Source organism: Dicentrarchus labrax, unplaced genomic scaffold, assembly GCF_905237075.1.
Source record: "Dicentrarchus labrax unplaced genomic scaffold, dlabrax2021, whole genome shotgun sequence".
Taxonomy (NCBI): domain Eukaryota; kingdom Metazoa; phylum Chordata; class Actinopteri; family Moronidae; genus Dicentrarchus; species Dicentrarchus labrax.
This window is the reverse complement of record NW_026136708.1, coordinates 10,536,374-10,559,284: the sequence shown is the minus strand read 5'-3', so window position 1 is coordinate 10,559,284 and position 22,911 is coordinate 10,536,374. Positions and strand designations below refer to the sequence as shown.

The 22,911-nt window shown below is 41.7% G+C and overlaps 1 protein-coding gene across 1 annotated transcript; it reads right to left on the bottom strand.

Moving 5' to 3' along the window:
- ppp1r14c (protein phosphatase 1, regulatory (inhibitor) subunit 14C) lies at positions 1-21,827 on the bottom strand. Its single transcript, XM_051408154.1, has 4 exons — positions 21,446-21,827; positions 5,442-5,525; positions 4,616-4,648; positions 1-2,589 (listed from the first exon to the last, which is right to left on the bottom strand). Exons 1-4 carry the CDS (start codon positions 21,680-21,682, stop codon positions 2,515-2,517), a joined length of 429 nt encoding a protein of 142 aa, XP_051264114.1. The 5' UTR covers positions 21,683-21,827; the 3' UTR covers positions 1-2,514.
- Positions 21,828-22,911: the final 1,084 nt, after the last annotated feature.

Below are 22,911 nucleotides of genomic sequence, written 5' to 3'. Positions count from 1 at the left end.
TATGTGTTTAAACAGTACAGAGTCTTTCTGCATTTTTATTATCAGCAAAAACAAACCACACACCACATTACATTTTAAAAACAAGAACGCTTATTGTGGATGTACAGAAAAACAAAACTGCAGCTGAAAAACTGAATATTTTAGTCTTAATAATATAATAATAATAATAAAGGTATAAAAATGAAAGTGTTTTATTTTGTGAAATAAAAACCTTTGGGCCAACAAAATGTCCCCCTCAACATGCGAATTTAAAAATACATGCAAACGTAAAGCTTTCTAGTATGGACACTTTCAAAATACTCTCCACATGAAATCCCATAAATTATAAAATATCAGCCTATTGCCCCTGAACTGTTTCTTGACAGAGAAAATCCTATGGAGTACCTCGACATAAGTCCTGGATGCATCTCAGTTGCCTATAATGGCTTCCACTCAAACTTTTCCTTCCAATTCACTGATCTGGAAAAGACCATGATATTTTTTTTTTTCAAACAAACAGACCACTGCTAGCTGAGTGTGGTGACACCCATCCAGCCCAGCTCAGATTGAGGAAAGGAAATGCAAAGAGGACACCGCTTTAGACTGTATGCACCTCATCAATAAAGACAGACACATTTCCTTGCAGACACATTTCTCTGGCATCCGTCGACAGTGACAATGTATCTTATACAACCAAAACCTGGGAAGAACATCAAAAACAGCACCATTTTAAAAATTTTCCTGGATTCTCTCCAACGTGACAGTCACGTTGTTTCAACACAAAAAAGTTCTACAAAGTCAGACATGGCAGCTAAGTCAAAAAAGTATTTTTTGCTTGATTATAAGTGTAATAATATCTATACTCTTTATCTGTGTTTTTTCTCTATTGTTAGCATGCAAGACGGGTGCTTTGCAAGTGTTGTGTTAAAATCAAACATTGCCCTGCTTCTGTCTTTGGCAGCTGTGGGTAAAGTATATATCACATGGCAGGTTTAGGTCTGCTCCATTCCGGTTGGTTCGCGATTGACTGCTCGGAAGTGAAACTGGGCCCAACCCCGTAACACGAGTCATGATTGTACCAGAGCTTACAGGTTTTTGAGTGTGTTGGTGCGCAGAAGGTCATTAACAACAATAAATAACTAATCCCTCCCTCTTAAACCTGGGATAATACAATTACAACATATTTTCTGCAACCTGGAAAAGTTTTAAACATCTTTTAAAATTCTGCACCCACCCCGGAAGATGCTTCAGAAACTTAAACAACCTCTGTGGAAATGCTGTGTCACGCTAATGCCTCCATGACGTATGACATTTACGATGTAATACTCCCAGTTTTGGCACACCTTCCCTTACAGGACCTGACAGGTTTAACTGTCAAAAGTTTCAAGTTGTCCTCAGGTTCTGACTCAACCGTATTTGCCTTTAGGTTGTCAGTAGTTAAGGTTTAGCGCTAGGAAAAAGGTGAACTGATCCTGAATATCCTTGAAGGCAACATCAACCACTAGTAGAGAGGCAAGTTAGCAGAGTAAAGTGAACCAGAGTGTGAGAAACAACTACAATGTTTGGGCTTTTGTGCTTAAACCTAAATGGCCAACTGATATGTATTCTGATGAGGGAGAGCAATGAATGACACTGCATAACATAATAAGTGAAAGGCTGCCAATCATACAGGTTTTGAAGTCTCGTAGAGAGAACTGCAACACCCATCATGCCTTGCTGTGATGAAACTAGAACAGTGGATAAAAACAGAAATCTTCATGCTATTTTAGCCTTGTTTGCTGAAATGCCCCCCCCCCTTTACAGAATTTACGAATCACAAAAGGACAGAATTGATGTATTAATGCCTTGTGCTTAAAATAAAACTACAGAGCTCCCTTACAAGCGCTGACGGACTAAGGATAACAAGGTCGACTTTAAAGTAGGACAAAAACTGTTGAAGACCACATTTCAATCACATAAACAATAAATGGCAACATACAGTACATTTTTAAAAATAAGTAACAGCAAAACCCCAGTAAAAAAATGTTAAACTCATGAAGCACTGTGTTTACATAGTGCTACAGCTAATTTCACACCTACTGCAGTACAAACATTATTTTTTAACCACCTCCCTTTTAGAGATTTGTTGGTGTTTTTAGTCGGTATGGCTGTTTGGAATTAAAGCATCAGCTTGTCACATGGCTCTGAAATGTGGAATTAGGTGGTGTTGATGTTAAAGCACAGTTGCAGTTCTGGCACGTTCCAGGGCTTGACTTTTTATTGTGGCTGTATGCTATCGAACCACGTTGGCTCTGTTTTGCTTAAGTACCTTTCAACAGTCAAATATTATAATACACCTTGTTACTCTATATGATTTGCGGAATGAATGACTAGTGCTATATGCATGGAGTTCATGGTGCAGGTTGCAGAATAGTTACTAATGCTGTTATGTTTAGATAAGTTATTCTTTGTGATGACAGTCCATGTTGAGTGGGTTAAGTAGGTGGAGCTGAGATGACGTAGTTTATGGTTGATTGATGGTTGACATTACAGCCATTATAGGCCCTTCTTAGTTGGCGCACTGAGTTTTCTCATTCCCCTTATCCTGCCCAGCAACTCGCGGACAAAGTCCTGCAACCAAGAAAGAAAAGAAGGGTTAGACACTTGCACACACATATAAAAAAAAGTTTTTTTGATGCACAATAAAGTTATCAAATCAGATTATTAAATATCCTCAGAAAAGAAGACAAATATTAAAATCTTCAAAAGTCAATTTAGCTTCAATTTCTGTTTGATTTTTGCAAATGAATGCAGGCAGAAGTGTTCTGCTACTGTTCGTGGGACGTGACAGTAGAAGGGTCCAGAACATAATTGACAATGCTGAGTTGTTCTCATGCCTCTACGCTAAATATGAAGCTACAGCTAGCAGCCAGTTAGCTTAGCTTAGCATAAAGACAGGAAAGAGTGGGACACAACCAGCCTGGCTCTGTCTGAAGGTAACAGAATCTGCCTACCAGTATCTCTAAAGCTCACTAATTGACCTGTATAAAATAGTAAAAAAGAAAATTGCCTTTATAAGACAACAGGTTTTTATACAGATTAAACTAACAAAATGTAATATTATAATTAGGGAGTTTTAGAGGTGCCGGTAGACACATTTTGTGACCTTCAGATAAAACCAGACTAGCTGTTTCCCCGTGTTTTGACTCGTTATGATAAATTAGGATAAACAGCTGCTGTTTTTAGTGTACAGAAACGAGGGTGGTATTGATATTCTCATCTAACTCTCTGCCAAAAAGTAAATAAGTGTAACATATTTCCCCAAATCTCCTAGCAGCGCTTTGTTTTATCATCTCATATTGGCAACTAATGCAGCATTACAAAATGTGACTGTCGGCTTTTTATTGTGATAGACAACCAAATGAACTAGATGTGTTTTTTTTTGTGCCATGGGTAATTGTATGGGAGCCCGAGCTACCGAGCAAAGCTCATTTAAAAATATCTTAATTTGCACTGAATGCATGAAAAAAAAAAACCAACAATGATGAAATACTGGAGTCAGCGAGGAAGAAGGACAAAGACATCTTGGGTTTAAGCAAGAGGCTTTATAGAGGTCCAAGATAGTGTGACTGCAGTAGAAAATATGCTGGAATACAATCCCCCTCATTATACCAGGGTTGACACTGCTCATGACCTAATTACTGATGCCTCCCCTTCCTCTATCTCCCTCTGTACCTCTCCTCCTCCTCCTCTCTCCCCCATACTCTCTCCCTCTCGCTGTCTTTTCATATATCCCTCTCTGCTTATCTCTTTCTAAAAGCATCTACCCCTTAATTCCTTCCCTTCGTCCTCCTGTTATTTTCCAACACTGATGCTTTCTTTCATCCTCCCTCCATCACACCTTTGTCACGTTTCACCTTTTATCTCCATTGCCTCTGTCTTTCACTGTTTATCCCCAGCTGATGCTTCCTTTGTGGGATTGTGTTCAAAATGGCATCTGTGCCACTTCACTCTCAAGGGATTACAATGTCATAGTGTCTGTGTGTGTGTGTGTGTGTGTGTGTAGGTGTAACGCGTATCAGTGGCTATCAACCTGGGTGGATACTGTAGCTTTGGATACCAGTGACCTTGAAGGGGTTGTCACAGGCTGACCTTACGCCACACTCACACACTCACACACTCACACACTCACAGGTGACAGATGGAGAGTCCAGGCTGGACGAGATCACCGTTTGTAGAGGTAATGTGATTAGTCTGTACGTTTAATCACCAAAATAGCTTAACACCACCTCACCCAAACACTTAACACCTATATGTGCACACACTCTCAAACATAAACCATAATCAAATCCCTTAACTTGTAAACAAATAAAGCGCATGCATACACATTGTTATTTAGCTAATAGTTTATGTCTTTTGTGTGCAGCTTCTGGTCCTTTGTCGTATTCAGGTCAGGATGACAGTGGAAACAGGAAATGAATGTGTGACTGTCACCAGACATTAATTAACTGCACATGTCCACATCTGGGACATGATGCCTCAACATACAGTGCTCTATACAATGCAAATTGAACAATGTATGTGAGCATCAATAATGTCTGTCTACACACTGTTAGGTCACTAGTATTGATTATTTGAACACAATAAACGTACTCACCTCTGTTGGTTTGTAGCAGTCTGTTAATGATTCCTGTGTAGAAAGCAAAAACAAGGAGAACAGGGGATTAGACATCTTTAGACATTGTCTTCAAATCACTACAGCTCTTGGACATTTTCAAAATAAAATGTAAAAGGAATGTATAATTCCATCATCAGTAGGTGGTGTATGGCTTTTGTTTGTTTGTGTAATGTTTGTAATATTTTTAGTACATTAAGGTTTTAGGCTTTGGTATTAATCTGCCAAAGGTCCAACGAGTGTCTTTAAATGTACCGGCATTAAGAATCACATACAGTCAAAAGGTCAGTGATGCCCCTGACAGGAGACTCAATAGACCAAGTTTGACAACAATGCAAGAATTTAGCTTAATCTCATCTAGAAATAATGCTGTCCATAGCTCTTAAGGTGTTTTTAAAAAAGTGTTTTGATTCAGACGACACAGTTACGGCAAACTGAGGCTTCATGAATCTACTTAATGTGTCATGTAGTAATAGAAATAACTGGAGCTCCTGGTGAGTTCTGAGATCAGTCAGAGGCTGAGTTGTCACACGGGCACACTCCACACGGTCAGTGTGTGTGTGTGTGTGTGTGTGTGTGTGTGTGTGTGTGTGTGTGTGTGTGTGTGTGTGTGTGTGTGTGTGTGTGTGTGGAGTGTAAGAGTATCTAACGTCTGTACAGTCTGTACATTGGCTGTTTGCAGCAGTCAAACTTGTGAAGAACCCAACTTGATAACTCACTTTGCATTCTGTCTGAACACATTGGGGTTCGCTAAAAATAGATGTGTAGGCACACAGACAGACACACACACACGGTCACAGGGGTATACCTGCAGTTTGCTGGCTCTCTCGTCATCACTGGTGACCTCCAACAGGTCATCTATGTCTATCTCTACCTCTGGCATCTCTTCCTCCTGAAACGAAGAAACACTCATGGTTAGCGAGCTGCTGAGCGGAGGCAGGTCAAGATGACAATGACATGCAAACCGGCAAGAGGAGAGGAGGTAAACAGGAAAATAAAATGGAAACTCAAAGAATCTTTTTGTTGGAAAGATATTGACAAAACATGTTCTTTCATCCTTTTTTCAGACATTAACCACTCAACAAAATCAACTCGAATTACACATATTCTTCCACTTTTAGTTCCTTCATCTGACCTCTCAGCACAAATCCAAGTCCGTATTCAAAACACGTCTCTACTCCAAACAGCCTGGACATACATTTGCCTGTTAGGAGCAGAAATCATATGGAAATGTCATTGTGTCATGCTGCGCTGCCAGGGCTGGGCCGTTTAGTGGCTCTGTGGTTAGAGGCTGTATTCCGCTCAGCACCACTTCAAAGGTCCTGTGTTCCTCTGCTTCATTTTATTTCACCACAAGGCTTGTGCAAACGAGGCATGCAGGGAGGATCAACCCTTCCCTCCCAGCTACCACATGATGTATCTTCCAAACTCTTCCTTTAGGGAATTAAAGCCAAAGAAACCATGTAGGTCTACTGTACGAGTGCTGCTCCTTTGTCCTTTTTACCATCATTAACAACATACTGCATTATTGCAGCAAAATGGCTGCTATCAATACAAGGATATGCGCCCATATTGGATGATTCCGCACTTCACAATTTACATCCAATAGCAACGTTCACTGTCAGTGCGGGTAGTATCATTCCCTTTATGTAGCGAGGTGGAAAGTGAGGGTGTGGAGGTCGGGATGGTGACTGCATGTAGTGAATGGGACTTTCCTGCAGAAGACCGCACTTTGTGTCTTATTAGAGACCTTCAATTATGTTTTACTTTTTATTAACTGTGACCACAATCTTTCTCTAAACTGAACAAATTGTTTTAGTTGCCTATCCTGAAGCGTAGTTTGGGCACTGAGCTTGGACAGTGAGGGTTTTTTTCAGAATTGTCCAACATCAGTGTTCATGTTTGGCTATTCAGCATCTCCTTTCTACTGCATCCAGACTAATTTATATCATCTTCCATCATGGAGTCAGGTAAATAACTGGCTGATAATAAGCCAGTTGTTGTTTGGTTTGTTGCTGTTAGCTTGTTTCAAAGTTGATTTTTAAAAAATGGTTTTCCTAATAAAAAGTATGTATTTGTGACTTTCTGAACAACTCCAGCCATAACAGCAGAATAAAGAAGTGCTATTTCACATTGAATACCCTTGTGGGATAGCGAATAAGACTTACAGGTTTAATACCTTTTTAGTTTCATGGGGCTGAAACTAAATCACTACTGAATACCGTGACAATAACATAGGAGGATGATCCCTGGTTCTCTTTAACCAGGATGCTACAATAATAAAACTGTCCATTTTCAAATCATGCTGTGTATGTGTGTTTGTGTGTGTGCCTCTCAGAGGACTCCTCTATGCTTGTGCCTGCAGCATGCACTGGTATTCAGACACAGGAACATGGAGGATGGAAGGATGATTTGATTTTAGCTCTCAGCATTAAAACTCAGTCACTGTGATTTCATTTTTGCGTGGGTGGGTTGATGTGCGCAGAATAGAATTAGCTCACAATTATACCTTTTTGAAATTACAATACCAAATGTAAGACAAGAGGCAAGTGTGGTACATTATGTGCTCGGTGTTTGACAGTATGACTACAAATGAATTACACTGGCTGGTGCAAGTGACGTTTTTCCATATAAAGCATAAACGGTGAGGATGAATATAAAACAACAGGGATGTATATGTTTCAGGTAAGTAATAAACACAGAGACCTAACCTCATATCTGTGCTTTACACAGTCAAAAAGTCCACTTGACATCAGTGACACTCAAACCTGGCTGGCGCATACCTCATTTGCATTCATTCACACACACTTACACACAAGGCTACCCCACCTTCATCCTTATTCCTGAGCTGTTAAGAGGCATTTACACAACCAGCATCTTAAGCATCTCGGTCTCTCTACAGACGAGCCTCCCCTCCGACCTCTTTCTCTGAAATCTCTTCGTCTTAGTAAAAGGGTCTTGCTCTGAACCCCCCCACCCGACGACCCCCCACCCTCGTTAAGGAAACAGAAAAGAGGGGAGGAGAAACGAGGGAATGTGGCAGAACATATCAAAGCCTGTCATCTGTTAGTATAGGAAAGTGTGCACTGTGGAACCGGAGGACTAAGGTTATATGCAAATGCACATTATGAGACGAGTTATTTCAAACGGAGGAGAAGGAGATAAATGGATGGATAGAGAAATGGAGACAGTTGGGGGGGGTGAACATAATGCTGTTGCCATTTCAAATTCTCATATTAGTTTTTGTGTATTTCATTTCCATGTCAATGTGGTCTTCTTTACTGTCCTACAAAGCCAAAGCACATCTGTTATACTGTGTACAATTATGTCATAAAAAATTCTAATTTTGGAAGAAAGAAAACATTTGCAAGAACAACCAAGCTGTACCTACTATGCTTTGACTAGGCTTGTTTGTGATATAACCTGTTGTTTTCTGTATTTGAACAATTCATTTAAAGCTCCAACACTAGTAATTGAGTTTGTTAGACCACATAAATAAGAGAGAAACTAAATCTTACCAGATAAACTAGATCTGCTAAAAGGTAACTCCACTAACTTATCAGAATAGCAGTAACTTCCATCTCTATACCCTGTGACTGTGGTGGAATTCACGTGATGTGATTTGGTTAAGCTAAGGGCAACCTTTAAAATGGACATAACTATGATGAAACAAAACCTTGTTTTGTTTGTGTGCCTGAATTTTTTATAATGTTAAGTATCTACATATTGTCTCAGGTTTTATGTATAGACTGTGACAATTATTAATAATTTGCCCAAAAGGTATCAAATTCAGGTTTTACAATGTACCTATTAGCCTTCAAACCCTTTTCTTTCAATTTCCCTGTTTCTATACTTACTGCTTTCTTGTAAGACTATCGGTTGAGAAACTCTCCCACCATTTGGGTGTCTTATAAGAAAAAAACTCAATGATCTGTCAAAGCATTGACAGATGCTGCTGAGCAAGTTTCATGCCCCTAGGACAGATGAAACCCATTAAGGATCCAAACTCGAATTTCAAGAACAAAACATTAAAGACAGCTGCTCCTTCTCCAATTGTCAACTTGTTTACACCTGATGGCTACCTGCAAGTTATCTATCTATCTATCTATCTATCTATCTATCTATCTATCTATCTATCTATCTATCTATCTATCTATCTATCTATCTATCTATCTATCTATCTCATTTAGTCTGACTGCTGTGTGTGTGTGTGTGTGTGTGTGTTACTATTCCACTTGTCAGCAGGCAGTCCATCACCCTCGGTCACTGTGATTGGTGATGACTAGGGCAAGCATGGCCTGTGTCTGAAGCATGACTGCAGGCAATCGCCAGCGACGTGTAAATCTTCACACACACACAATTTTGCCACCATCAATCTTCTGCGGAGAGAACGCTCGCCACAGGGACTTTGTCTCTCTGTGGAGCTTGTGTGAAAGTACCTAAGTGTGTTAAATATACTGCATGCAATGACAAGAATGGAAACACTCGTACACACTCACACACTTAACATGCAGATAAACACTGAACTTGTCGTCCTGCATGTGACTGAGAGCCTAAAATAGTTGAGGTCACACCCATTACCTCTGGGGAAAATTATTTTCCATCTTGCCAGCAGTGAAAGGGTGACAAAATGACAGCACACAATGCCAAGGAGACAGAAAGGGACAGGCAACACACGTCAGTGGATAGAGGCACAGTTTGAAAAGACATTCATACAACCCATACAAAACCCTTAAAAATACAGGTTTTATGGGAGATATAGCTAGGGCTTCTAACACCATGTGTAGCAACCACAGATATTTTTGTTGTTTTTTTAATATGACCCCAAGCACCAGAAACAACACAGACACAAAATATAAAGATATAAAAAACAAAAGTATGCCTGACAGCATTAAAATGTATAAGAGAATAACAAGGAGACAGGGGCCACATTTGCAAACTATACATTCAAATATTCTGTTATTTGTGTTTTCAGTATAGTAAATTCACATGATAAAAACAGCACACTAAATACACTTAAAAATGCAAGCATACAGATGAAAATGTGTTAGCTTTTGAGTGTAGTGTTGAGGAACACTCAACATATGCTGGAAATAAAGAGGCAATTAACAGGTGGGGAAAAGGGAAAAATTGTGGAGAGACATGTGTTGGCAACCAGTTTGGAAAGCACCAAAAAAATTGTAGAAATCGAAATAGTCATCTCTTTATCATGCATTGTTATTACTTCCATTCTGTTTTTAAAAAGAAGTGTGATTGCTTTTGTGCTTACGGCCAAAATAGTGCCCTGGCAGCAACATTAATGTATAGTTTACAATGTGTATAGTGTGATATTGCATGTGTCTGTATGTATTAGGGCAGAACAGAAGCAGCATTCGTTGCAGTTGAGAGCAAATTTGCGTTTGCATATCCAGAAGAAAGACGTAGTGATGAAAACGGGAAAACGGAGTTAGTGTGTATATTATAAGATAGTGCGCGCAAGAGAGCAACAACAAGGAGCAAAGTGTTTGTTGTAATGAAAGCAACTTTAAGTCGAGTATGTATGAGAGCCAGCAAGCAAGAGAGAGTCAAAGAGAAACTGAGAGCGAGACAGCCCAAGCAGTGTGTTTGTTTGTTGTGCGGAGAAAGTGTGTGCATGTGTGTCAGACTTGTTTTCACCGACAGCCGAGCAGCCGGCAGCGTTTTCAGTCTGGTTTGTCTGTGATGAGGTGAATCAAAGCTAATGTAAGCAGCCCGACCCTGTGACTCACCACAAACTCTATTCAGACTCTATTCAAACCCTCTCCACGAACAATTAGAGTCAAACTCCTTGTGACAGGGAATCACTTCACTCAACCAAGGGATTCATGATTATTCCTATTCATAGCCTACTTAGGCTGTATGAACTTGAACTACCAGTTGTATTGAAAGGCAAAGGCCAGTTGTATCAAAAAATAATTATAGGTAGGTTCAATACGAAAAAAAAAGTTTCATTTTAAGTATTCCATGCACAGAAGTCCATGTTACAGTTAATGATTAGATAATGGCTGGGTAGCTAGCTGCTAGACTCCAGCAGATGCTAGCAGATTAACTTGCTAGCGCCATTGCTAGGTCGGCTACAAAGTCCACAATCTACAGGTAGCCTAATTTTTTTATTAGATAATGGCCGGGTAGCTCGCTGCCAAGTTGTGCTCGAAATACCACAGCAGTACTTTGTTGCAGTTCAGATTTAAAGTCTGTTTGAGGAGAGACTCTTGACAGGCCGCTGTGAACGACAAGCTAAGCTGACGGACGGAGGGGTCAAAGGGCGTCAGTGGGGTGGTTGCAACCTCCCTCGAAATACAGCGTATACACCTCATGAATATTCCTGCAAACACAACTTCTGTTTAATCTGATTTTTAAAAGATTTATTGTCTAACCTGAAGTACACAATAACAGCTCAATGTAATAGAACGACCAAAAAAAGTTATTTTCAAGTATCAGTTTGTAATGAAATATACTGCAACATAACAACACATGAAACAGTGTGGCCTGAGATAACACTATTATTAGCATGCTCTGTTGGCAGTAAACAAGCCAGCTTTGACTTTGAGCTGATGCACTTTGGATAGGTTACTTGTGATATAACCTTTTTTCACCACTGTGGCCCAGGCAGTGTGGGGGGTGCGGTGGAACCAATGGGTCCTACTATAGTGAAACAATGTGGCAATCATGGCAGCTGGCAGGTACAAAAGCTGAAAATGAAGGCTTAGCAGTGTATGAGTTGTCATTTTATGTGTGTGTGTGTTTAATGTGCATGTGTGTAAGACAGACAGAGGCAGTATGGTTGTGTTACAGTGGTGCAAAGTGCCTAGGAACATTCAGTCTCCGCCTGTAAATGTATATTGAAACGGAGTGTCTCAGTCGTACACAGAATGTGGCTGACATTGACAGAGCCCCAACATAAAGATAATACTGAACATGCACGGGACAGACGTAGCCCAATCTGGTTTCAAAGAGTTATCCCGTAAATAAGATAATAATGCCCACGCTTCTTTAATCAGAGCTCTGTTTGCCAGTGATAAAGATTACAGAGGATGAATAAAAGACAGAGAGTTGGCAGAGAAAGATGGTAGGACAGAAAGAAAGGAAAGTGGATTTTAATAGTAAGAAAATGCTAAAAATGTTCAGGTCATGTTGTAAACAAGGAAAAGTAATTAAAGAATAAGGCTTATAAGAAAAAAAATGAAGATAAAGCAAAGGAAGCAAAGATTTAATAAGTCAAAAAATGAAATAACGAGGGATGTTTGTTAAAAAAGACGTGCGGAGATGAGACTGGCAGAGGGGTGAAAAAAGAAATGTGGATATGTATGAGAGCAGAAATTAGAATACGTAAGAGGAGAAAACGACATGCAGGGAGATGGGGAGCGCACAGATAAGTGGGTCACTGTGATGATGAGGCAGAGGGGAAGGAAGAGGAGGATTGTGCAACACAGTAAAACCTCACAGCTCAGCTTTCTTCCTCTCTGCCATGCTGTGTCACATCAAAGCGAGGAGGAGCTCGAAGGTGGGATGAATTTATCTCATGAGACAGCGCCAGACGAGGGGAGAGAGAGAGAGAGAGAGAGAGAGAGAGAGAAAGTACTGCACACCATAGAATTGAAGGTGTGGATGGGACGAGTAAAAACAGCTGAGAAGCCTCGAGGATTAAGGTGAACAGGAGGACAATGGCAAAAAGAAAATAGCGGCATGCCAGGTTCCTCGTGAAGAAATGAAAGAAAACTACTTGGAACAGTAACGACAGGAGGCGCAATGGTAGAAAGAAGTGTTTCTTTAGCTCTTTTCCTCTCCATCCATTCCTCCCTCCCCCCATCCTCCGCCTTCGAGCACCTCCCTCTTCCCCCTCCAGCAATGCAATTTGCTGAAACCATACAGCACGGATGATGTGACTTCACTGGATAAAGTTAGCTGCTGCAGCAAAAAGCTCTTTCCCACGCTGATTCAGCTGTACTCTAGAGGACATTGTATATCAGAGAAAGGAACTGGTAGAAAAAGTGGGATGAGAGGAGGGATTAATCCTCAAAGGAGAGTTTCAGTAGAAAATAACTGATGCTGCATGCTGAATTTTGGAAGTTAATTGTGATGTAACTGTATTAATCATCCATTCACCTAAATTGTGGTAGTTGCTTCTCCACAATAGGGCTGTAAATGCTCTGATGTCATTTTCCTTCACAGCTTCAATATGTAGCCCCAATAATTCTTCCACATATCTGTCTGTGAGAGTACATTTGGACCAAGATATCAAAAGCTTTGTGGCTCAGCCCTGTCTACACCACCAGTTTGATATAATACACACATTATTGTCACTGCACCTGGTGGTGGTACTGTCACTGTGTTTTATAAGAAAATAACCCCTAGTCCTGAGGCAGTTACTCACACTTCATCTGGATAAGAAACTCATAAACTCAGACTTAAGCTAAGGGCAGGACTTCAAGAGATTGAAACCAGTCCCACCATTGATATCTGTATATCAAGTTTTTGATTTACACTTGTAATAAATGTTGGATTTCATGTATTGTACTGTGAAGTTACATCCAGGTAACTTCTATTTCGCCTCCTTTGCCATCATAACTGAGACAACTGCCCTGCTTACGTTCTGTCATTCATTGCAGAGAGCGATGATTGCAGTATTGCAGTGGAGAAGGCTCATCTAGATTAATGTAGACAATTTGACTCTGTTGACTCTTTCTCCACCTTGCCTAATGTTGGTCTTCACTATCAACTATCTCTAACAGAATTGGAAACTACAAGAACACTTTGAGGAGGTGCACCTTAGCATTAGAATTTTTTTGTGTCTGCTTAGAAAAATTCTGGCCCTTGGATTTAGTTAAAGATCCCTGCCATAACCCCTTACTACACAACTATAGAAATGTTGATCCTACTACTTATTACATCACACTTTCTAGAAAGACAACATCGTCTGCAAACAGTAGCAATGCAAAGATACTGTCACTAAACTGAGGACTCTCCCAGACCTCTTAGACCAGCTTGATATACATAAACAATACATTAACAGTAGATTTGACAAGAGGCATCTCATATTAAACAAAAGTCTTTCTTAAAGCTCTGTGTGTAGGATAACCTGGATTGCAGCAGCAGCCTCCAACAGCTCACACTTTTTATAACAGTTGCTGACATACTCATGCTCTGTTATGCTATTGCTATAAAAGGAAGTGAAGTCATTTCACCCTCCTTTGGTTAAAATCCTGATTTTAAAAGGAAAAGTATTGTTGTGGATTGAACCATAAAAATGCAGGCATGTGTCTTGTGAATCTATTTCACAGTTTTGTGATTCGGGCGTGCATGATTCATTTCACTGTATTTACCAGGCATACAGTTCCTCCCTGAGGCTAATGTATTGACAGCTGGGGCCCATTTGGACCTTTGCTCTCAGTGCAAAGCAAAGCCTCCGGCCAAACTGGACTTAAAACATCAATAGCATCAGGGTCAGCTAGTCAAATTAATGGATTTATGCAAATTCAGAAGCAATTAGAAAACCCTTTGTTGTGAAGACTCTGAGTATAAGCAGTGAAGTAGCAATGATAAATCAACAAGAATTGTGTACACATTTAATAGATAAGATTGCTTGCTTACTGATTGGATCCATCGCTCATCGTCAGACCTGCAGCGTCACTCAGGACATGCAAAGGTAGGCATACAAGTAAACTACACACCCACATGAACACACCTCGCTGACTTTGAAAGTCAAAACAATAATCTTCGTTCTTTCCGTCTTCCCGTCATCTCCTCCTCTCACAGACACGTGTGAACGCCGGCAGTGTTATGCATCTTTTCGCAGTGCCAGCCATAGAGAGTGAGTCAGTGTTCAGTACCCTGCCAGTTTATAAATCGTGTCGGCTTGCTGACAATGAAACCAGTGATTAACTGGATCATCTTGGGATGGGAGGACATGTCATAGGAAGACAAGAAAGTCAGTGTGCGAGCGTGAAAAGTCAACATCTCTTCCTTCCACGGTCTCAGCGGCTTTTCATTTTTGCAACTCTGGTTGCACATACTTGGTTCTCCCTATATTCTATCAATCTTTAATCGCTTTGCAGCTGACATCTCGTCTGAAACAAGTCTGAAGACTTATTCGCTGAGCAAACATGAATTCAAACTGCTGGTTCAGGTTGAAAAAAATTAAGATTAAAATGGAAAGCATGTCACTTGACTATGATTGCCAATTGCCCTTGCCATTTTAGGATCTTTTTTTCTTGTACCACTATGTCTTGGGACTCGAGGGCTATATTTGCAAGACCTATAATTCAACTTAATAACCTGCAGACATTTTGTTCTTTCTGGATCTTTTTATTTTTCACCCTATCCATCTTTATTCTCACTTCTATGCAGCAGGCTGAGTGATATGTCTCCCCGGGGTTGGTAGGAACATCTAAAAACCCCATGACAGCATTATAGTATCACAGCTAAGCCCATAAACACAGCATACAAGGTTAATGGAGTGGGAAAACCATAAAGGACAGGGAGGAAAGGGAACAGGAAAGAAGCAAGAACAAAAGAAGTTGAAAACTTTCTTTCTTTCATTTTATCTGGTTGATTACTTCTCAGTCACATTGGATTTTATTACATTTTGGCATGACGAACTATTTCAGCACTGTGTTCTGTAGTGGCGTGCATCATACATTGGCTAGGTTATCACATTATCGATGTAGCAATTAAACCTTTTCATACAAATGCATATGTGATTAACAGTGTCAACTACAGAAACCTTTTCATGTCTGTGAAAGCCACAGAGATGACAGAAGAACAAAATGCTAAAGGGAAAGTCACAGAGGAGGAGGGGGAGGAAAAGTGTAGAGAATGACAGAAGAATGAGGCATGTAGAGAGACGGCAGAAAGGGGAACAAACACATTGTAACCTTTGCACTCAGTTTTGCTTTTGAGATAGATATTTGACACCTTTTTGCTGCCTGTGTGCTTATAACTGTTTCAACAGCTGGTGGCTATCTGCCGGCTAAAAGGCCTTCTTGTCAGCACCTCTGATTTGTTGAGCAGCAGATGCATGTGTCTGCAGGTGCTAGATGAAATGTGTCAACACGCGCTCGGACGCAGACGCTAAGCAAGTGTCTATTTTTGTCTGCTTCGTCTAGCTTCCCAAGCACAGATAACACAACAGAACAATGACCTTCCCTGCCAGATCCATAAACACATCAGGGTCATTTGGTAAAACAAACCATCCAATTGACTGGCTTAATCCCCCAATGGGTTGATCTGTCAGCCTGGCTGTAATAATTAAATTAATGGGCCATTCTGGATCCAAGTTTATAATGTGTTCATGTACTTCACTTTTTTTGGTTTAATTCCCACACTGACTGCTCTTTTCCTGCTCTTTTCGTACAAGTTCGACCTCCATCAGAGTGTAAAATGGTGTAAAATGGACCCGGAGCTGTAACAGAGAACAACCATTTTCAAAATAATGAGGTAATCAAACATAGCCCACTTCCTGTCATCAATCAGAGTGAGATGTGTTCAATTGATCACTGAATCACATCCATCAGCTGTCAGAGGTGATGGACGCACTTTTAAATGAGCCAATCAAGAGGCAAATAATGGAGAATCACCTTATATACCTTCAGCATAACAGTAACCTAGATCATAAACTATAATCTGCTTACACCTGTATGTCTACAGTGTGTGTACATATCCAGTAACCTTAATGGTAACACAATGCTTCTGTCTTTGAGTGTCAATATGTGTGTGTTTATCCCTGGCATGCTATTCCTAAACCTATTGAGCGTCGCTAATGACTTGGCTTGAATTGCACTGTTTACTCCTCCTCCGCTACCCGATGAGGTTCACATGACCATTCTCCTTCCCAGAAAGAAAAACATGAAAGGGAAAAGGGAAAGAGTTATTGACAAGGTCACAGGAAAAGCAAAGGTGGCGGGGGGGGAATGAGAGGATAATGATAGACAGAAAGAGATGAAATTTTTTTCCACCTAGCAGTCAGTGTTGGTGCCAGGGGAAAGAGAGGTCAGCAACAAAACCCAGATTCCTTTGTTCACGCGCCCCCCCCCCCCCCCCCCCCATGAGAAAGAACGCAGCAGACAGAAGAGTAAGTATTATCCACAAGAATAAGATGCTCCATTTGGTCCAAATATGTACACTGACCTGTGTATCTGCGCGCATGCTACAATGCATTGAGTACAAGGGCTCATGCTCATCCATTCATGGCAAAGAACCCATGACCGCTCGCCACCCCAAATCTGCCAAAAAGCAGTGGAACATCATCAACCCAAAAAGGCATGGAGGGCCTATTACACACATCCATACAACCCCATACAGACATAAACACACACACACTAAAGGCCCGAGGGCAGAGTGCTGTATGTCGGCAGTGTCTGTGCTTGTACACATGAATAAGCTTCATTGAGTGGGGCTCTATTGACGCTGAGCCATGAAAAAGTAGGCCATTACAGTCTCTCTCTCTCTCTCTCTGTCTCTCTCTCTTTCCCCTTATTCTGCAGCAGGCACCCCAACAACACACACACAAAACTGCAGAGTCTGCAAGCCTCCAACAGATTTACCACTCTATCAGTCTCTGTCACTCTGTTACTCTCTCTCACATACCAGGTAAAGGCCTCCTTCTAAACGAGCCCTCATTGATTGTGTCAAGGCGCTCTCAGACACACAGACTCATCGCTGTGCTGACACATTCTGCCTGTTAATCACCTAGACTTGACCTCAGCATTAATGCAGCTTTAAAATGTGAGGAATTGCTTTTCTTTATCTTATGTGGGAAAGTAATGACCATAAAGGGGTCAAAGGGAGAAAACACCTTCTTTATAGGGTGAGGTGTAATGCAGTGGCTGTGTCAGACACCAACATAGGCAGAAAATGACATGGATAGAATAAGATGCGGTAGTCAAGGCCTTGCACTGTATTGAGAGCAGCACTGGGAGCACTTAGGTCCTTGTTTTTTTTCTCTCTCCTTCTCTCACCCCTCCTCTCTGTTCTCTCCTCTTTCTCCTCTCTCCTCTCTGTCCTTTGAACAGCAAAATGAGCAGAGGCAACATATCCCGGGAGAGCAGAGGGGAATCCATCTCTGACAGAACTCACCTTCTGTTATCCTATCGTCCAGAGAGAGAGAGAGAGAGAGAGAGAGAGAGAGAGAGAGAGAGAGAGAGAGAGAAAGAGAGAGAGAGAGCGGAGAGAGACAGAGGCTCAAGGCAAATTAAGGTGAAAAAACATTTTAATGAAAGACAATATGACAGAGGAAGTGGAAAAATACCACTGCAATACAAACTGGTGATTTATGAGTAAATATTTGTTTCCAGGTAAAAGACATTTTGGGAAATACACTTATTCACTTTCTTGAGGAGAGTTAGATGAGAAGATTGATAATACTGTAGCTAACAAACTTCTCCCCGGGGATCAATAAAATATTTCTGATTCTGATTCTACATATGAGGCTGCCTTTAGGAGACGCCTATCTTAGCTTAGCTTAGTATAAAGACTGGAAACAGGGCAAAACCGCTAGCCTGGTTCTGGCTCAGCACTCAATTAAAACCACAAATTGTTCACACCTTTTTACACAATTTTCTACCAATTAAACAAATGAGATATAATATGTTAATTAGTGAGCTATAAAGCTAATAATACGCTGTTTCCCCTTGTTTCTAGTCTTTATGCTAAGCTAAGCAAACTGACCCCTGCTGTAGCTTCACATTTACCAAACAGAGTGGTATCTATCTTCTCGTCTAACTCTCGGTAAGAAATTGGTGTATTTCCCAAAGTAAGACCTGAGACATATCTTGGACTGGAGAAACTGGAAACAAAAAGGCTCATCTGCTTGTTATTGAAAATAAAATCCAATTTTGTTTGCGTTAACCCTTTCTGCACTCCATTACTTCCAGCACACACACACACACACACACACATACAAACACACACTCTGTGATGTTCTCTAGTATCAGGTTGTCTTATGAAACTGATACAGAGTTTGACCTTTAAGTCGGACCAGCACAGCCAAATCAGCACTCTCTCCCTCTCTCTATCTTTCCACACACACACACACACACACACACACACACACACACACAGTCAACACAATATATACACACCTGTGTCTATCTTAGGTCTGCACAGGGAGGTGTTAACAGGCATGGCGAGAGTGTAACTTCCCATTTACAGTCATGTGACCAAACATCATCAGTAAAGCAGTTAAGTCCACCTGCTCAAACACTGCCATCATCTATCTATTCAAGGCAGGACAGACAGATGCACAGATGAAAGTAAGCCTTAACAATGCTCCAAAGTGACAACGTGTCAAAATAATGATGCACTGGTTTCATTACCTTCTGTCCTCTGAAATCCTGCCAGCTTTCCTGTCGTTCTAGCACCAGTCAACACTTTGGCTTATTCCAGCAGCCAGCGTGATATCAGACTGGCAGCAACGCCAGAGAGCTGGGGGATTATCATGTGATATTATCCCATTTGCTGTGTGAAAGACACATATGAGGAGGTGTCATGCTGCTGGAAATATCTACACTGAAAACTGATGAGTTGCCATCATTAAATTGAAGTCAAGAATGAAGAGTTAGTTAACAGTTAGGCTAAAATAGTGGAATAAAAGATTAATTTCTGTCCATCCAGAAATCCCAACAGACTGACTGCAACACTCTGCTAAGGCGTTTTGGATTATTTAGCTAAATATGCATTTGCATTAAACAAATCACAGGCCGACATCCACTGGCAGAGAAAGGCAAATGCTGCATGACCAAGATGTGACTCTCTGACATCAATGCTGGGCAGGTGCACCCCCGCACCTCACCGAAAAACATCAAATAGATCAGTCGATCCGTGCGGGGGAGCGTCATTCGACTTATAGATCAAGCGCACCTGCTGACGGCAGACTGACATGAAGCCAAGAGCTCATCCAGCTTTGAAATGTAAACAAGTCCACCAGGCTCTTTTCAACCACAGTGGGACTGTAAAGAAAAGGAGGAAACTTGCAAACAAGATTTAGATTTAGATGGCTCTAGAATGAAAGAAATCCTAATGGCTTTGCACACATGCAGACAGTCTATTTGCCTTCAGTATGGGGAAAGAAATATTTGCATTGCAGTGCCCTGTCAGCAGAGGGACAAACTGAGACAGACCATAACGCTTTTATGTTGACGTTCACCATCCTGCTGTGATTTGTGCAGGTGTTTCCCTTCTGCACATGCGCACAAGCTGCAGTCAGTTTTTGTAACAGTCCAAGATGCAGCGTATCCCATAAATGAATAACCACATGCACACTAATGATGTGTACCCGGAGGCTCACTCACACGCCAACATTCACACACATTCTCCTTCATATTTAAATAAAACACATCCCCCACAGTGGAGTCTGACAGCTTCCTCTGTGCGATGCAGGCTCACATGGCCTGTTTCCCTCTCTGATTGGCTGAGTTTGAAGTGACAGACAAACTGTATGCCTGCATTTGTGTGTGTGTGTGTGTGTGTGTGTGTGTGTGTGTGTGTGTGTGTGTTTGCATATGTGTGCGTTTGTGCAGACCCTCTGTTGCAAGGAAGGGGGTCAGAGCTAGAGGGGAGGTGATTGGCTAGTGAGAGTCTCAGCATCAGCACATCCTTAACCCACTGCCCTTCTTTCCTCTTCTTCAGTCCTTCCCCCTCCCCCTGCTTGGCTCTGGCAACATACTGTGTGTGGCAGCGGGCACACACACACGCACGCACTTGCACTTAAACATAACCTATAGAATCTCTCTCTCTCTCTTTCTCTGCACACAGGCTTACCTGCACGCACACAACCTCCCATAGCACGCTCCCTCCCTCTTTAAATGTTAAAGAATGCGACTAGTGAACGTGAGATCGCAGAGTAATTGGGCTGTCAATATCGTGTGGGGACAGACCCCCCCCCCCGAAAGGTGAAAAAGGGTTTAAAAAGGTCAGAAATTTGCCACAGAAACCCCAGAGGAATTAATTCCGACACACAGAGCGTCGCTTCACACAACCAAACACAGAAACACTATCATGGCTTCTTGTTTAGTCTGCCTTTTGCTCTCGATGACCACCCGATTTGAAAATGAATTACCACATACAGGGAATACAAAGATGGGTCCATTGCAGAACGCAGTCAGTCTACAACTTAATATTAAAGGAAAATGGACACAATCCAAAAAGACCGACGCGACCGGCGCGTAAAAGGCGCAGCCGTTCGGTTTCTCTCGCACACTCCTTCTCGTTCTCGACTTCGTTGAGCCATGCCATCCCTCTCTCTCTCTCTGTCTCTCTGTCTCTCTCTCTCTCTCTCCGTCAACGACAGAGAGGAGGATGAGAGAGAAGAGACAATACATCAAAGTCAGAGTGTGCAGCAGCTCAGCAAAGAGCCCCATTTTTACACCAGACAGCTTTTGTATCGTTATAGACGCATCGGCTATCCTCTCCTCCGTCGTAAACCAGCGGGTATCACTGTTGCCGAGGACAAAGAGACACCAATAAACCTACAGACACGAGACGATTTAGTGGAGGATGTTAGAGATGCAGGTAGCTGATCCAGAAAATGCAACTCCAGGCGCACAGCGAGCGTAAACTCGGTTAAACAGAGCGGGGATTCACAGATTAATTATATTAAGTGAATCTAAATTTGATATTAGGTTGTGTTTAAGCTCATCACAATCATAAAACAAGCGCTCACGTCCTGTTCCCATGCTTGTCATGCTGTAGGCTACACTTGTCATTGTCCACCGGTGTCCCTAAATGTGCATATGGTTCTGAAGGTGTAGGTGACAAGTGCGCGCACTAACCGTGTGTGATTTAAGATTCTCCACTCACCTCACAGTCGTACAACTCGCTGAGCTGCTCAATGATCCACTCCTCCAGGACGAGTCTTTTCCGCAGCTCTTTCCTATCGTACTTGACCGTCACTTTGCCCTGTCTCTTCTGGACCGGGTCGTCCCCGGCGGTGATGGGGCCGGACCCCACGCAGCCCACCCCGGTCGCAGCTTGGAAGAAGACGCGGCTGCCGGCGGTGGGCAGCGGGGCACTAGTCTCGGTGCTGGCGGCCGACATTGCGGGGATGTGAAAGGCTTGTTATTTAAGAATATGTGTGAATGAGTTGTGGTGGGGTTGCGGTGCAAGAAGGACTGGGTGCTGGGCGGCAGACAGGAGAATGGTGAGGAGCTTTTAAACAGCTGCTATTTAAAGCGCAGCGCCGGAGACAGCCGAGAAGGCGGAGCGAACACTGCAAGAAGTGAGCTTCTCAGGCGTTTGTCTCGTGTTAAAAATAAAATCTATGTTTCCCTTAAAAAAGAAAACCCTTTTCTGTGAAGTGGCGTGAAATTACGGCTTTGCAACACTGTGTCTCATAAGGGAACTCTAAAGTAAAAATGGCATAACATGGCAGGACGTGGGCATTCCACCACTGCTAAGAAATTAGGGAGTTTTAAGTTCTGCCATTATTTAACATGAAAACACTTGAAATGAGTCTGATAGATGTACAAAAAAAAATAAATTTATAAATAAATAAAAATAGTGATATGTGATCAGACTATTACCTTTTGCAGTGCGCCAGCCAAATTCCCTCAATGGTGCTTGTCTGTGCGCCCGCGCGTACTGGAGAGAAAGCAGATGCTTGAAAGCTGAGGGTCTTTCCCAGTTCCTGCCAACTGCTCTTCTGCCACCTCGTGTTGTTATTTACTTATTTAACTTTATCTATTGAGTATTTATATGTATGTGCTACACAGGTGTGTAGAAAAGGCTGATGTGAACACCTGATACTGAACCACCAGTCTTTCAATTAGCGCAATCTGAAAGCCAAATATTTCAGCCTGGAATGGAGAGAGTTCTCTGCGCCACCTGTTGGCCATATGGAGATATACATATTGTATCACATAAATGGATAAAATTGAGCTTGAATGCACTGAAAATATTTTTGACTCACCTTCATTGAATTGTGTTGTGCCTCCTCTTGTGGTTTACTTCTGCTTTGTATGTGGTGTTGAGCTTGAGGCCACATCACGGCTCCTACTCTGTGAGTAAATTGCGCCACCTGTTGGACATATGGAAAATGCAAAACATTAAGCCGTGCAAGAAATGATGCCCTTTGATATTTGGTCACCCCACAATCTATAGATGATGTATGATAATCCACGTCTAATGTTTGCACTGGGTGTCAAAAAGTCCAACGTTGTACACTAGGTCCTACATGGGTCATACGAGGTAAAGATAATCATAACACTGCTCTGCCAATTGGAGCTCTGTGGAACATTTGGGGAAAATATTAAAGTTTAACAAAAGAG

Excerpts from the sequence above, each read along its gene's own strand:
- ppp1r14c (XM_051408154.1), bottom strand. The coding sequence starts at position 21,682 with ATGTCGGCCGCCAGCACCGAGACTAGTGCCCCGCTGCCCACCGCCGGC. Across the intron at positions 4,649-5,441 it reads AGAGAGCCAGCAAACTGCAG|GAATCATTAACAGACTGCTA; the intron begins GTATACCCCTGT and ends CTTTCTACACAG. Across the intron at positions 2,590-4,615 it reads ACTGCTACAAACCAACAGAG|GACTTTGTCCGCGAGTTGCT; the intron begins GTGAGTACGTTT and ends TCTTGGTTGCAG.